The 17,086-nt window shown below is 35.3% G+C and overlaps 2 protein-coding genes across 2 annotated transcripts; both read left to right on the top strand.

Moving 5' to 3' along the window:
• Nucleotides 1-7,369: 7,369 nt before the first annotated feature.
• Nucleotides 7,370-7,903, top strand: LOC147933151 (uncharacterized). The gene has a single exon (XM_087477320.1). The coding sequence runs from the start codon at nucleotides 7,370-7,372 to the stop codon at nucleotides 7,901-7,903; it is 534 nt and encodes a 177-aa protein (XP_087333446.1).
• An 87-nt stretch (nucleotides 7,904-7,990) lies between these two features.
• Nucleotides 7,991-9,116, top strand: LOC147933150 (uncharacterized). The gene is made up of 2 exons (XM_087477319.1): nucleotides 7,991-8,664; nucleotides 8,765-9,116. Exons 1-2 carry the CDS (start codon nucleotides 7,991-7,993, stop codon nucleotides 9,114-9,116), a joined length of 1,026 nt encoding a protein of 341 aa, XP_087333445.1.
• The last annotated feature ends 7,970 nt before the right edge of the window (nucleotides 9,117-17,086 follow it).

Raw genomic sequence — 17,086 nt, 5'->3', positions numbered from 1 at the left:
TTATGCCGAGAGCTAGACAGCCTTAAACTCTCGTCAGCCTTGAGACCTAGAGTAACATCACGCAACGTAGAACTTACAACACTCAAATCCAAATCAATAGGAAGAGAGGATGTATGAATACCTTGCAGATCCTCCTCGGTTGGAGCATTACCACTCGACCCCATACCCACCAAAAGTTTAGTACCCTGCCCACTCGCAGCCTCACCCTTCTCTTGGAGATTACCATCCGGGAATTCACCCTCCTCTAAGAGATCATCGTTAGCTTCATCAAAATCCGACCCTGCTAATTCCTTACCATTCCCGTGTTGAGGAGAACTCTCCATCTCCGTAGCCAGTTAAGAATCACCAAGTTCTGTAGCAATAGGTCCATCACCAACAACCTCTTGTATCTGCTTTTTTTTATGACCATGACCATGCTTAGCTTTTTATGACATCATAAAGGCTTAGGCCAAACTGACCCTGATCCCTTTCGGTTAAGAGAAAAAGAAGGAGCATGTCCCATATGCTCCCCAGTAGCAATCAAAACCCCATGCTTACCGCCCAAATACCCCATCGCAGCCGTACCGTGCGGTCATTTTTGTTCCTAGACTGAACCCCGATGTCTATCCTGTTGGTAAGAACTGGAACTACCCACCCCAGACGCATCATGAGTTTGAAAATCCAAAGCTCTCTTAACATGCTTTCTAGGCTTCTCCCATCCACCATCATTGTGAAACATCCCTTGCTTCACCAACCGTTGTTGTCTCGAAGCCCCTCGTTTATCCACTTGATTTTCAAAAGCCTGATCTCTAACAACCTTATTGAGATCTGGACATACTCTCTCCTCGTGGGTAAGCCTGTAGCAGTTATCACAATAACCCAACATCTTTTCGTATTCAAGAGTAACTATCACTTCATCACCAAAATCAAATGGCACAACCAGCTTGAAAAGAAGGGGATTGAAACCATTGACAGTAACACAAACGCTACCTGTCTCTTCATCAACTTCTCGAATGATGCCAATCTTCTTACCAATAGCCTCCAGAGTAGCAACCTCCCAAAGGTGCATCGGTATACCAGTAACTTTCACCCATAAATTGATGGCAGAAGGATAGGTTGAAGATATGATTGGCTCCCACTTAACCAAAGAAATCATCCAACCATCAAAATGGTAACGACCATTTTGTAAGTCTCCTTGCAGATCAGCGTCCTCTGCAAAGTTGAATTGGAAAGTACCTTGACCCAGGTCAGCTCCCACTACTTTATCTTCGAGCTTCCATATCTTAGGCAAAGTGGACACCAAAGACTCCATCCTTTGAACCGATGGATTCATCAGCCTCCCAATAAGTATGAGAGAAAACTGCTGAATCCTCTGAGCCAAAACTGAGTTGGAGATTTCCACAGTTTCTGTACGCACCAGAGGAGCTTTACCCTTGAGGAACGATGATTGAGCCATAACGAGTCTCACACACAACAACCAAATACTTTGGACAATAGCACACCGCAGTCCGCAATAGTAGGAACAGAGCAGAATACAAAGAAGAGAAAACTGGATGACTCGAATGAGACCAAGACTCCAAATAAATACCCATATAGCCATTCTAAACCTTCGACGCAGTAGACGAGATATGCCAATCAACGAAATTCCAAAAATACACACAGAAATTGGATCACTATCATTCCCGAATCCCATAATCCATGAGATATAGAAGCAGAACCTTCCATAGCGAGACAACCATCGAATCTTAACCTTATTACACCCGATCCAGATCACCAGCATAAGTACTATCGAATCCCAATCAGTAACCAAAATCATTCCCTCAATCCTGCTACCAACCCAACCATTACACCATAAGGGAATCTTCAGATCAAGCCAAATCAAACCATAAAGACCCGATTGCATCAGATTACCACTTTTAAAACCGGAATCTATTACCAAAGGAGAAGACCCTTGGAAGATCAGAATCAGACTTCTGGTCTGACCCCGATTACTCTCACCCAACGGAGCACGCAAGAGACCCTCTCTCCGTCTCCCATCCTTGCCGGAACCCAACATTCAAAACCCAGATCTCATCGCCATCGCCGTCGTCGGTTTCTCTCTTTTCTTTCTCTCTCCTAGCCTTTATATATATGCTCCAAAATTTTGACTCTACTTATTTGTTTCAAAGCCTACAAAAGTCACATAAAAGAGAAAAGAAAAGATATTTTAGTTAAGTACAAAGTGATATTACTAAATTTAAAAATTTATGTGAGAGGTAGAATATAATGTTTGATGAAGAATTTGTCTTGCTATTTATAGAGAAATTTGTGGTTGCGCGACTAAAAAGACGTCAATTTTTTGTACGAGTTTGCTATGCAATGACTATCAATAAGAGCCAAAGTCAAAGCTTTAAAAAAGGTTGGTTTATATTTGCCAAGTCCAGTCTTTTCTCACAGACAATTATATGTAGCTCTCTCGAGAGTCACTACAACTACAGACTTCAGATTCTTAAAGGAGACAAAAAACACTACGACAATAATGTTCTACAAAATATTGTCTACCAAGAAGTTTTCAACAACATATGATTTTCATAGACAATTTCGACTTTGTTCTATTGCTTTTATGTACCACGATATTGCTTTCAACTTTGTTCTATAGGTGAAATTTTTTTAATGGGAAGGCAAATTTTCCTTATTTTTTTAAACCAAAATATACTCCTACTTTCTCTTTTTTCAGTTTGGAATAGGTAATATTAATATGTTGACCCAAAAAATGGAAGATTAATGAGAATTTGTTAAAAATACTCTTTTTGATATATTTCTTTTCAAAAATACCCCATTTTTTGGCCATTTTTATTTTTGCCCTCCTTTAATTTTTAATGACCGTTTTACCCTTAGATGAAAAATATTTTAATCAATAAAAAGAAAAACAAAATTTTTCCGCTAAAAATTTTGGACATATTTTTCCGCCAAAAAATTTTCGAAAAAATTTTCCGCCAAAATTTTTTTATCAAAAAATATTTGATAAAAATTTTCGATAAAAAAATTTCCCGCCAAATAAAATTTGCAAGGTTTTTAAAAGGTTTTATAAGGTTTCTACCTTATAAAAGCCTTATAAACACCTTGTAAAGGCTTTTACAATATTTTTTTAAGAGTTTTAAAAGGTTTTTTAAACACCGTGTAAACGCTTTTACAAGGTTTTTAAAAGGTTTTTAAAAGGTTAAAAGGTTTTCAAATGGTTTTTAAAAACATTGTAAAAGCGTTTACAAGGTGTTTAAAAACCTTTTAAAAATCTTTTTAAAAACATTTTTATAAGGTTTTTATAAGGTTTTTAAAAGGTTTTAAAAGGTTTATAAACACCTTGTAAACGTTTTTAAAAACCTTCTAAATGCTTTTAAAAAGCGTTTACAAGGTGTTTAAACACCTTTTAAACCCCTTTTAAAAACCTTTTAAAAGCGTTTACAATGTGTTTAAAAACCTTGTAAAACCCTTTTAAAAACCTTCTAAATGCTTTTAAAAAGCGTTTACAAGGTTTTTAAACACATTGTAAACGCTTTTAAAAGGTTTTTAAAAGCGTTTACAATGTTTTTATAAGGTATAAATTTCAATATTTTTGGCGGAAAAAATTTACGATTTTGGCGGAAAAACTTTTGTTTTTTTGTAGAAAAAGAATATATTTGCCGGGAAAAATTTTCGATTTTGATGGAAAAAAAAATTTTGCGGGAAACTTTTTTTATTTATGGCGGGAAAATATTTTCGATTTTGATGACTGTATATTCTTGCTGTCACTCAAAAAGGGTAATTTGGTCATTTTGTATATAAAGAGGGGTAGTTTTAAAAATGGTCAACATGAAGGGGTATTTTTAAAAAGGGGTATGGAAAAAGGGGCATTTTTGAGAATGCCCCAAGATTAATAGATGCATCTTCTTTTTCCAATACTGTATTTTAAAATTTGTTATAGTAGTTTTAGACTGTTTTATTTAATTTATAATTTCCTCTTTGAATTATTTGAGATTTATATATTACTGTCCTTATAATTTTCTATTATTTCTTTAATTATGTCAAATTAATTTTCTTCTATTTTCTCAACCTTGATTAGTTGGTCATATACCTTTCTTTTTGTGCAGACATAATTGTTACCATTCGTTCAATCCCAAAAGAAGATAAAGAGGAAAAGGTCATCAACCTAATGGTTGGATAAAATAGGCTAATCAAAAACAAGCTTACAACAAATATAGATAGATTGGAAAAACATAAATCGTTGTTGATAGATGCATAGGAGGTCGGAGACAGAGGCTATATCATGGTGTGTCAAAGAAACTTCCATGAATACATTAGCAAATTTAACATTAGTTACTATCAAAAGATTTTGTGACGTTGGAAAAGGGTCTTTAGTTTCATTGGTTGCTGGAGCAAGCCATTTAGAGATAGCTAAACGACCTGAACATGTTCTCTTCATACAGGAGAAGGGCAGAGCCGAGGTTTTCTTTATGGTGGAGGAGGTTGGACACAAGGTTATCTCCCCAAGGAAAGAACGTGGGGGAGGTTGGACGCAAGGTTATATCCCCATGGGAGGAAGGCGGAGCCAAATTTCTCTCCATGGTTGAGGAGGTTGGACGCAAGGTCTCCCCATAAGGCAGGAGGGCAGAACCGAGGTTATCTCCATGGGAGAAAGGTGGTACCGAAGTCGTTACCTTAACCGCAAGGAGAGGGGTGCCGAAGTTTTAAGCTAACAATTTTAGTGATTAAAGATACTATGCAAAAGTGAAAGGAAAAAGACATATAATAGTTGGCTTAATTTGTTTATATGGACATTTTTTAGGTGGTGGTAAATAATACTCCATTTGTTACATATAGTATACCTAGGTGTAAAAAATACACTTTTAATGGTACCATACATAAAAGATTTGTATATGGATATAAATCAGTGTATTACAGTAAAAAAGATATATATAAATAATGTACAATAAATTTTAATATATTTTTTAATTAAAATTAATTTTAATTACAAACTTTAAACCCGCACATCGGACAGATCCTTATATATATATGAATGACGTAACTCTTCTTCCGAAATATAATTACAAAATTGTACGGACTCACACGTACGCAGGGGATGTGTGTTGTATACATGAAAATAAAAACTAATCCAAGTTGAAGTTGATCATGATGATGATTATCATCATTGGTGTCAATGATGCTATCTCAAAAGTGAAAATATGACCAAACCGACACCGGTGGTAAGATGAACGAACCAACACCGTACCGGTCCATCTACTTTTGGACCTCTCTCATTATCACATCATCACATCATCACATCTTGGAATCGATCTATCTACACACCACATCCTCTCGTTAGTTTACCTACACGACTCATGGTATGGCTAAGTTAGGCCACCGTTAATAACAATAATGATCAAAATCTACGTACTATCAATAATAACAATAATAATTAAAAAAAAAAAAAGGTTCTTCAATGGGCCATTGTGTGGTAGATTATAGTTTTGACTTGAGTTGATGTTTTGGTCTTTATATGCTCTCCCAGACTTTATCCATCTCACAATTCTCCGTTTCGTCTAGTTTTCGCGTTTGCGAAGTTTCATAATTTTTCTTGCAATTTATCAAAAGGTTTTAATTGTTTTTTTTTTTTTTTTGAAAAAGGGGGGTTTAATTGTTTTAGTGAAAATTATTTCTAACTCAAATATTTATATGAGTCGTCTTATATTATATATCGTTTACTTGGTTGAACGAGTAGAGTAACTGAGTAAGAGACGTTATAGTCATATGTCTCGTCGGTTCCAGAGAACATTCCTCTCTAATAACTAAATATTATCCTTTAAATGAGCTCATGTTAGGACCATTCTTTTCTTGTTACAATCTTTATTGCACTAATTAGTATCTACAATCAATTCAACAGAAGAAAAAAAACGGAATATTTACTCTTGGTAGATTATTAGTGAATTTGAATTAAAGAGTGTTTGTTGGTTAAAAGTTATTTACTTTCGAATGTTTTTATTTTACTAAATCTGTCGAATATTTTAAACGTTCTCATGGACTATCTTTTTCTTTTATTTTATATTGTAGAAATATGGAATTATCTAAATTCTGTTTAAACCTTTTTGTTACAAACAGGATGGTCATATTAATATAACCTTTAAGTTAGGATGTTGGTGTCAAGATAAATGTTGGTGTTCATATTTTAGTTTTATAAGTTAATTAGGATAGTCATATTAATATTAAATTTTAATGTAATATCCTATGGTCTCTGAAAACTACTTCCTTCAAATATTATATATGTTTGCTAGTTCTATGTAGACACATGTGGTTTGATAAAAATTGAAGAATTAATTTCTAGACTATGAAATCAAGAATCTTTGACCACGTACCATCACCAATTGATTTATTCGGTAATCAGTTACATTAATCCATGCATACCTTGGACTTGCTTTTATCTAAATTTATCTCCTAAATTCTTCGTTCATTTATTATCAAAAGTTGAAGGGGTGTGTACATGTTCTCATCTATCTAAACTCCATGACTTTTGTTTTTTTTTTCTATATATACTATATGAATATTTTTTGGGGTGAATTTGCTGTATAATCAAATAGAAAAAACTATAGAAGGATATAGCATACTATTTGAAACAATTAAGAAAATAACATAGAGGGTAATTAAAATTACCATTTTAGTGTTGGTTTGGTGGAAATGATGATATGGGGTGGTGGCTAGAGGTGGATAGGGGTGGTGGTCGGAGGTTGGCCGGAGGGTCGCTGGAGATTGGCAGGTTGGCCGGAATGTGGCCGGACGGTGGCCGGATGGTAGCTGGAGGATGGCCGGAGGTTGGCTGGAGGTTAGGTGGTCGCCGGAAGTCGGAGGTTGACCGGAGGTGGTGGTTTGAAAAAAAAAATTAAAAGAAGAAAATAAAAGGGCAAAACCTGTCATTAATACATAAATACACAAAATATAATTGATTGATGGTTAGTATGGTTAGTTTGTAAATTATAGTTTTTTTTTGGGTTATACAACCCAATTCCCCTATTTTTTGTGCTGTTATAAGCCATTTATTTTGCAAATAACATCAAATTTAACTTTTGTTATAAACCACATTGTAAGGAAGTTTAGGTGCCACCATATAAAAACATATATGCCACTTTATGTGGAAACAAACACATCATTATCACATGATAATTTGTAAACACACTCGCCACAAGCACAAAGACGTACGTTAAACATATTATGCACAAAATCCTCCTCTAACGTCCAAACAGGACAATGATTTGGATCTAGAGGATGGGGCGAATTTCACTAAAGTGTTTTCTCAAAGACAACAACGAAGTGCGAGGGGCAAAGGCCCCAAATCTAAGTAATCTTCCATATGTGTACAACAGTTTTTTGTTGGAATGTCCGCGGTATGAATTCTTCCTCTCACCGATGCGGTTTTAAGAAATGGTATAGAAGCCATGTTCCTCTTTTTGGCAGTCTCCTCGAGACTCATGTGAAGCAACCAAAACAACATAAATTTCTTCAGGCCATGTTGACAGGTTGGTCTTTTGATAATAACTACAATTACTTTGAGCTGGGAAAAATATGGGTTCTCTGGCATCCAAGTGTTTTGGCGACGGTTATATCCAAATCGCTTCTGATGATTACCTATGAGGTAAATCTTCCAGACTGTGCTGAAGTGCTAGTTATCTCTTCGATCTATGCGGCTAACGATGAAGGTTCTCGTTCCAGTCTGTGGGAGGAATTGGTGACACTATCTTCAGTTATTCAAGCTTCGGGCAAGCCTTGGTTAGTGATGGGAGATTTCAACCAGACTTTATCTCCGTCAGAACACTCCACCTCTACTGACCTCAATATTGACAGTCCCACCAGAATCTTTAGAGATTCTCTACTTTCAGCTGGCCTCGTGGACCTAAATTTCAGAGGAAATACTTTTACCTGATGGAATAAAAAAAAGAATGATCCGATAGCAAAGAAACTAGACCGAATCCTCGTAAATGACAAGTGGACTACCTTGTTCCCCTCCTCTATGGGTTATTTTGGTGAACCTGACTTCTCTGACCATGCAAGTTGTGAAGTAAGGCTCGACACAGCCTATCCTAGACGTAAGCAGCCATTCCGGTTCTACAACTTCCTGTTAAAAAGTGAAGATTTCCTGCCTCTAGTCTGCGAGCATTGGTTTTCTTATCCCGCCTCCGGATCCTATATGTTTAGAGTGACTGCGAAACTCAAGGCGTTAAAGCAGGTAATTCGGGAATTCAGTAGACAAAACTTCTATGACCTAGAGAAAAGAACTCAAGAGGCTCATGACCGTATGATTCATGCTCAAAACAGAATGCTTCAGTATCCTACCTCGATTAACGCAAATATAGAGCTGGAAATGCAGAGAAAATGGCTCATCCTATCCAAAACTGAAGAAAGCTTCTTCCTGCAACGTTCAAGGGTAACCTGGATTCAGGAGGGAGATATGAACACAACCTATTTCCACAAAATGACTTCGACCAGGCAAGCAATGAATCATATCCATTACATGTACAACAGTAATGATGATCAATTGGAGTCCCATGAAGACATTATAGCTCACAGTGTGGAGTATTTCCAAGCGAACCTGGGAGGGGAACAAGGTCCTCCTTCATTTATCCAAGACGACATTTCAAGCCTTATCAGGTTTAAATGCTCTGAAGTTCAGCGCAGTAACTTAGAGTCTGTTTTCACTCCTCTGGAAATCAAAGAAGCATTTTTCTCCTTGCCAAGAAATAAAGCAAGTGGCCCTGATGGGATATACTGTTGAATTATTCTGTAGCTGCTGGCCCATTCTGGGAGGAGAAGTCACTGAAGCAGTGCTTGAATTCTTTCGGTCAGGCAAGATTCTCAAACAGTGGAACGCAACCAACCTGGTTATAATCCTAAAAATCACTAATGCCTCAAGAATGTCTGACTTTCGACCAATATCATGCCTCAATGTTGTTTACAAGGTTATATCCACGCTGCTAGTAGGGCGTCTTAAGAAAATTCTCTCTATGTTCATCAATCATTCACAATCAGCTTTCATGCCTGGGAGGTTGCTGATCGACAATGTTCTCCTTGCAACAGAGATCGTTCAGGGCTATAATAAAAAGGATGTTGCACCTAGTGCCATGTTAAAGTGGGTTTGAGAAAGGCATTTGACTCTGTCAGGTGGGATTTCATCTTATCTACCCTAAGAGCTATCAATCTACCCGAAAAAAATCATTGGATGGATCCACCAATGTATTTCTACTGCAAGCTTCTCGGTGATTGTAAATGGACAGAATGGCGGTTACTTTCAAAGTACTAAAGGTCTAAGACAAGGAGATTCCATCTCCCCCTACCTCTTTCGTCCTAGCCATGGAGGTTTTCTCCAGCTTACTTCAGTCGAGGTATGAATCAGTCTATATATCCTACCATCCCAAAACAGAGGAATTGGAGATCTCTCACTTGATGTTTGCGGATGATGTTATGATCTTCTTCAATGGAGACAGCTCATCCCTTCATGGTATTTACGAGACCCTGGAAGGTTTTGCAGGATGTCAGGTTTAGAAATAAATCGGGAGAAGACTCAATTATTCCATGCCGGTTTAAGCCTTATCAAATCCAATGCATTGGCAAGCTACGGTTTCACGATGGGATCTCTACCGATCCGTTATTTGGGTCTACCGTTGATGAACAGGAAGCTAAAAGTGGCAGAGTACGCACCCCTGATAGAAAAAGATCTCTCAAAGATTTAAAGTGTGGGCTGTAAGATCTCTATCTTTCGCAGGAAGGCTTCAACTAATATCCACAGTTATCGCAGGAATCGTCAATTTCTGGATTTCAGCTTTTATCTTACCACTAGGATGGATCAGAAAATATAATCTTTGTGTTCTAAATATCTGTGGTCTGGCAGGATTGATAATAGAGGGATGGCAAAGGTAGCGTGGGCTCAGGTTTGTTTTCCCAAAGCAGAAGGAGGTCTAGGGCTCAGGTGTTTTGCTACTTGGAATAGAACCTTATGCCCTACGCCTGATCTGGTTGCTGTTCTCCTCAAGTGGCTCTCTCTGGGTGGCTTGGCATCGGCTCCATAGTTGCAGTTCCACTACCAGTTTCTGGAATCAAACAGAAAGAGCTGTAGACTCCTGGAATTGAAATGCATCTCAGGCTGAGAGATCTAGCAGAACAATTTGTTCATTGCAACTTAGGAAATGGTAGAGAGGCTAGCTTTTGGTTTGATAATTGGACACCCTTTGGTCCTCTTATTAAGTACATAGGCACAAATGGTCCTCGAAGCCTAAGAGTTCCATTGCAAGCAAAAGTCCATGATGTTTGTAACGATATTAGGTGGACCATAGCCGATCCTCATACTGACCAAGCTCTAAATCTGCAAATCTACCTAACGAGTATCAGCCTACCAACCATCGACCAAGATACGGACTCTTACAACTGGGTAGTAGATGGAAAAGATTGTGTTGGCTTCTCCTCCTCTAAAATTTGGTCTGTTATGCGACCATGAGCAAATGAAGGTAACTTGGTCAAAGTTTGTGTGGTTCAAGGGAGCGACACCAAGGAATGCGTTTAACATGTGGATTGTGAACCTTGATCGTCTCCCCACAAAAACAAGGCTGGCTCGTTGGGGGATGAACATTGATACCCAATGCATTCTATGTCCTCTTCTCAGGAAACCAGGGATCATCTACTGCTAACCTGCGATTTTTTGCGTTGTTCCTCTGGAATCGAGTTAGCGTTCGCCTCCATTTGCCTCACATCCACTTCAACTGCTGGGCTGATTTGATGTCCTAGACAAGAGTCAAAAATACAACATCACCACCAACACTCCGAAAGCTGGTCGCTTAGACTGTAATATATGCTATCTGGAAACAGAAAAATAATCTGCTTCATAATCAGGCCCACATCCTGCCTTCAGTGATCTTCAAGGACATTGATAGAGAGATCCGAAACTCCATCATTGCACGCCAGTGTAAGAAACAATTCAAGAATCTCATGAGTATGTGGTTATAAGTGTATTATCTTTTTGAATCGACGATTGTATTGCTTTTTTGTTTTTATCTTTTTTGCCAAGAAACCAATGTAAAGGTTGAAAAACCAAACTCTTTCATTTATATAATATTTACAGTTTAGAAAAAAAAAAAAAAAAAGATGTACCTTTGGTGTGTCCCTGAATATCTGATTGTGATGTATGGTATATAACATATATATCCTTCAGGTCTCTTAGTCTATTTAATCTTGTTAATCTTTTAACAACATAAAGTATTGATGTAAAAAAATTTAAATCGTATTTTTTTCCATTTTATACAAAAAGAATATATATATAATATATATATTATATGCTTCAAAACTGCGATAATGATGACTATCTCTTGACCGCTATTTCTTTTATCAAAGAAAAATGGACACAATGTGACATTTTCATTGAATACGTTGTGGTGGACCCTACGTACGTACCTGTCACTATTCAACATAGTGACAAATTCTAAAATCTTTATAAGTTTCAGGAACATTGATACCCAATGCGTTCTATGTTCCTCTTCTCAGAAACCAGGATCATCTACTGCTAACCTGCGATTTTTTGCGTTGTTCCTCTGGAATCGAGTTAGCGTTCGCCTCCATTTGCCTCACATCAACTTCAAATGCTGGGCTGATTTGATGTCCTAAACAAGAGTCAAAAATACAACATCACCACCAACACTCCGAAAGCTGGTCGCTTAGACTGTAATATATGCTATCTGGAAACAGAAAAATAATCTGCTTCATAATCAGGCCCACATCCTGCCTTCAGTGATCTTCAAGGACATTGATAGAGAGATTCGAAACTCCATCATTGCACGCCAGTGTAAGAAACAATTCAAGAATCTCATGAGTATGTGGTTATAAGTGTATTATCTTTTGAATCGAAGATTGTATTGCTTTTTTGTTTTTATCTTTTTTGCCAAGAAACCAATGTAAAGGTTTAAAAACCAAACTCTTTCATTTATATAATATTTACAGTTTAGAAAAAAAAAAAAAAAAAGATGTACCTTTGGTGTGTCCCTGGAATATCTGATTGTGATGTATGGTATATAACATATATATCCTTAAGTCTCTTAGTCTATTTAATCTCGTTAATCTTTTAAAACATAAAGTATTGATGTAAAAAAATTTAAATCGTATTTTTTTCCATTTTATACAAAAAGAATATATATATATATATATATTATATGCTTCAAAACTGCGATAATGATGACTATCTCTTGACCGCTATTTCTTTTATCAAAGAAAAATGGACCACAATGTGACATTTCATTGAATACGTTGTGGTGGACCTACGTACGTACCTGTCACTATTCAACATAGTGACAAATTCTAAATCTTTATAAGTTTCAGGAACATTGATACCCAATGCGTTCTATGTCCTCTTCTCAGGAAACCCAGGATCATCTACTGCTAACCTGCGATTTTTTGCGTTGTTTCCTCTGAATCGAGTTAGCGTTCGCCTCCATTTGCTCACATCAACTTCAACTGCTGGGCTGATTTGATGTCCTAAACAAGAGTCAAAATACAACATCACCACCAACACTCCGAAAGCTGGTCGCTTAGACTGTAATATATGCTATCTGGAAACAGAAAAATAATCTGCTTCATAATCAGGCCCACATCCTGCCTTCAGTGATCTTCAAGGACATTGATAGAGAGATTCGAAACTCCATCATTGCACGCCAGTGTAAGAAACAATTCAAGAATCTCATGAGTATGTGGTTATAAGTGTATTATCTTTTTGAATCGAAGATTGTATTTGCTTTTTTTGTTTTTATCTTTTTTGCCAAGAAACCAATGTAAAGGTTTAAAAACCAAACTCTTTCATTTATATAATATTTACAGTTTAGAAAAAAAAAAAAAAAAAAGATGTACCTTTGGTGTGTCCCTGGAATATCTGATTGTGATGTATGGTATATAACATATATATCCTTAAGTCTCTTAGTCTATTTAATCTCGTTAATCTTTTAAAACATAAAGTATTGATGTAAAAAAATTTAAATCGTATTTTTTCCATTTTATACAAAAAGAATATATATATATATATTATATGCTTCAAAACTGCGATAATGATGACTATCTCTTGACCGCTATTTCTTTTATCAAAGAAAAATGGACACAATGTGACATTTTCATTGAATACGTTGTGGTGGACCTACGTACGTACCTGTCACTATTCAACATAGTGACAAATTCTAAAATCTTTATAAGTTTCAGGAACATTGATACCCAATGCGTTCTATGTTCCTCTTCTCAGGAAACCAGGATCATCTACTGCTAACCTGCGATTTTTTGCGTTGTTCCTCTGGAATCGAGTTAGCGTTCGCCTCCATTTGCACTCACATCACTTCAACTGCTGGGCTGATTTGATGTCCTAAACAAGAGTCAAAAATACAACATCACCACCAACACTCCGAAAGCTGGTCGCTTAGACTGTAATATATGCTATCTGGAAACAGAAAAATAATCTGCTTCATAATCAGGCCCACATCCTGCCTTCAGTGATCTTCAAGACATTGATAGAGAGATTCGAAACTCCATCATTGCACGCCAGTGTAAGAAACAATTCAAGAATCTCATGAGTATGTGGTTATAAGTGTATTATCTTTTTGAATCGAAGATTGTATTGCTTTTTTGTTTTTATCTTTTTTGCCAAGAAACCAATGTAAAGGTTTAAAAACCAAACTCTTTCATTTATATAATATTTACAGTTTAGAAAAAAAAAAAAAAAAAAAGATGTACCTTTGGTGTGTCCCTGGAATATCTGATTGTGATGTATGGTATATAACATATATATCCTTAAGTCTCTTAGTCTATTTAATCTCGTTAATCTTTTAAAACATAAGTATTGATGTAAAAAAATTTAAATCGTATTTTTTTCCATTTTATACAAAAAGAATATATATATATATATATTATATGCTTCAAAACTGCGATAATGATGACTATCTCTTGACCGCTATTTCTTTTATCAAAGAAAAATGGACACAATGTGACATTTTCATTGAATACGTTGTGGTGGACCTACGTACGTACCTGTCACTATTCAACATAGTGACAAATTCTAAAATCTTTATAAGTTTCAGGAACATTGATACCCAATGCGTTCTATGTTCCTCTTCTCAGGAAACCAGGATCATCTACTGCTAACCTGCGATTTTTTGCGTTGTTCCTCTGGAATCGAGTTAGCGTTCGCCTCCATTTGCCTCACATCAACTTCAACTGCTGGGCTGATTTGATGTCCTAAACAAGAGTCAAAAATACAACATCACCACCAACACTCCGAAAGCTGGTCGCTTAGACTGTAATATATGCTATCTGGAAACAGAAAAATAATCTGCTTCATAATCAGGCCCACATCCTGCCTTCAGTGATCTTCAAGGACATTGATAGAGAGATCCGAAACTCCATCATTGCACGCCAGTGTAAGAAACAATTCAAGAATCTCATGAGTATGTTGGTTATAAGTGTATTATCTTTTTGAATCGAAGATTGTATTGCTTTTTTGTTTTTATCTTTTTTGCCAAGAAACCAATGTAAAGGTTTAAAAACCAAACTCTTTCATTTATATAATATTTACAGTTTAGAAAAAAAAAAAAAAAAAGATGTACCTTTGGTGTGTCCCTGGAATATCTGATTGTGATGTATGGTATATAACATATATATCCTTAAGTCTCTTAGTCTATTTAATCTCGTTAATCTTTTAAAACATAAAGTATTGATGTAAAAAAATTTAAATCGTATTTTTTTTCCATTTTATACAAAAAGAATATATATATATATATTATATGCTTCAAAAACTGCGATAATGATGACTATCTCTTGACCGCTATTTCTTTATCAAAGAAAAATGGACACAAATGTGACATTTTCATTGAATACGTTGTGGTGGACTACGTACGTAACCTGTCACTATTCAACATAGTGACAAATTCTAAAATCTTTATAAGTTTCAGGAACATTGATACCCAATGCGTTCTATGTTCCTCTTCTCAGGAAACCAGGATCATCTACTGCTAACCTGCGATTTTTTGCGTTGTTCCTCTGGAATCGAGTTAGCGTTCGCCTCCATTTGCCTCACATCAACTTCAACTGCTGGGCTGATTTGATGTCCTAAACAAGAGTCAAAAATACAACATCACCACCAACACTCCGAAAGCTGGTCGCTTAGACTGTAATATATGCTATCTGGAAACAGAAAAATAATCTGCTTCATAATCAGGCCCACATCCTGCCTTCAGTGATCTTCAAGGACATTGATAGAAAGATTCGAAACTCCATCATTGCACGCCAGTGTAAGAAACAATTCAAGAATCTCATGAGTATGTGGTTATAAGTGTATTATCTTTTTAAATCGAAGATTGTATTGCTTTTTTGTATCTTTTTTGCCAAGAAACCAATGTAAAGGTTGAAAAACCAAACTTTTTCATTTATATAATATTTACAGTTTAGAAAAAAAAAAAAAAAAGATGTACCTTTGGTGTGTCCCTGGAATATCTGATTGTGATGTATGGTATATAACATATATATCCTTCAGTCTCTTAGTCTATTTAATCTCGTTAATCTTTTAAAACATAAGTATTGATGTAAAAAAATTTAAATCGTATTTTTTTCCATTTTATACAAAAAAGAATATATATATATATATATATTATATGCTTCAAAACTGCGATAATGATGACTATCTCTTAACCGCTATTTCTTTTATCAAAGAAAAATGGACACAATGTGACATTTTCATTGAATACGTTGTGGTGGACCTACGTACGTACCTGTCACTATTCAACATAGTAACAAATTCTAAAATCTTTATAAGTTTCACCTATGAATAAGAATGAAAACATTTTATTGTAATTCCCATCTCTTAAAATATTTAAATATCCCAGCCAAGGAATGTTTTACAAGTACTCTTAGTTATTATTGCATTAGTATATTATATAACACGTCATTAGCACAATATAACTCTTAGTATGTTTTGGTTAACTAAACAACAAAATGGTACGTACATTGGAAAAAAAAATATATATCAGTGAGGCTAGATCTCCAATGAGTGTTAGAAGATTAAGCTTTGTTATATAATGAATAGTTTATGGTAGAACCATTTGTCACTATGTTACAGATAATTATATAAAATTGTCCATATAAACGAGCAAAAAAAAAAAGTTGTAATTCTCACTCTTCTTCACAGCATGAAATATCACTTACCATAACTTTTTTTTTTGTCTTCTTTATTCTCTTTGAATTTCTTACATAGCTAGTAAATTTCAATTAGCATACTTTAGTGTTATATATACCAAAAAATGATTATTTTTCCACACCATGTATAAATTTTTTCTTCAAATATATATTGTTTCATAGTTGTTGAACAAGAAGGTTCATATTTTATTTCAGTGTATTTAAATGAACCCAAAAAAAAACATAATCATGAAATAATATGTATCCCGGGCCACCGAACACCATGTAAAAGTTTTTTACCTACATATGTCTACATTTCGCCACATGTACGAATTATAAAACACAAGAGAATAAAAAATTAAAAACTAAATATAGTAACTCTTGTGAATTTTAAAATTTTTTTATTTCGATAGTAACACTTGTGAATTTTTTTAAATATTATCTCTTTCTCTCTCACTTCTCCATTATTTCCGAGAACCATAACCCTCGTGGGCTCTGTTCTTGTCCCCTTTGAAGATGAGCTAAACAGCCTTTACCCATATGACCCTCAAAAAAACATTTTTTAAATCATTTATATTTTCTACATAAAAACACTTGTTTGATTGGTTTTGTAACGCTCTCAATTATTTTTACATTTTTTTGTAACGCTCTCAATTATTTTTACATTTTTTTGTAACGCTCTCAATTATTTTAACACTCTCAATTATTATTATTTTTTAAAAATCATTAATCATACCTAATTATTTTCCCCTCGCTCTCCTGTTTTTTCTTGCTCAAGATCGCAACAACAACTTAACGGTAATACAAAATTAAAATTTGCTTCCACCTTCCACCACTAATCATATATTAACTTAATTAATATTCTTCTTCTTCATTTTCCCATTTATATACCTAAAAATAAAATATATATTCTCTCTTTCTCTTC

Source organism: Camelina sativa, chromosome 12, assembly GCF_030686135.1.
Source record: "Camelina sativa cultivar CO46 ecotype springtype chromosome 12, ASM3068613v1".
In the NCBI taxonomy this organism is placed as follows: Eukaryota; Viridiplantae; Streptophyta; class Magnoliopsida; order Brassicales; family Brassicaceae; genus Camelina; species Camelina sativa.
The sequence above is the reverse complement of the archived record's forward strand: the minus strand, read 5'-3'. Positions and strand labels throughout refer to the sequence as shown.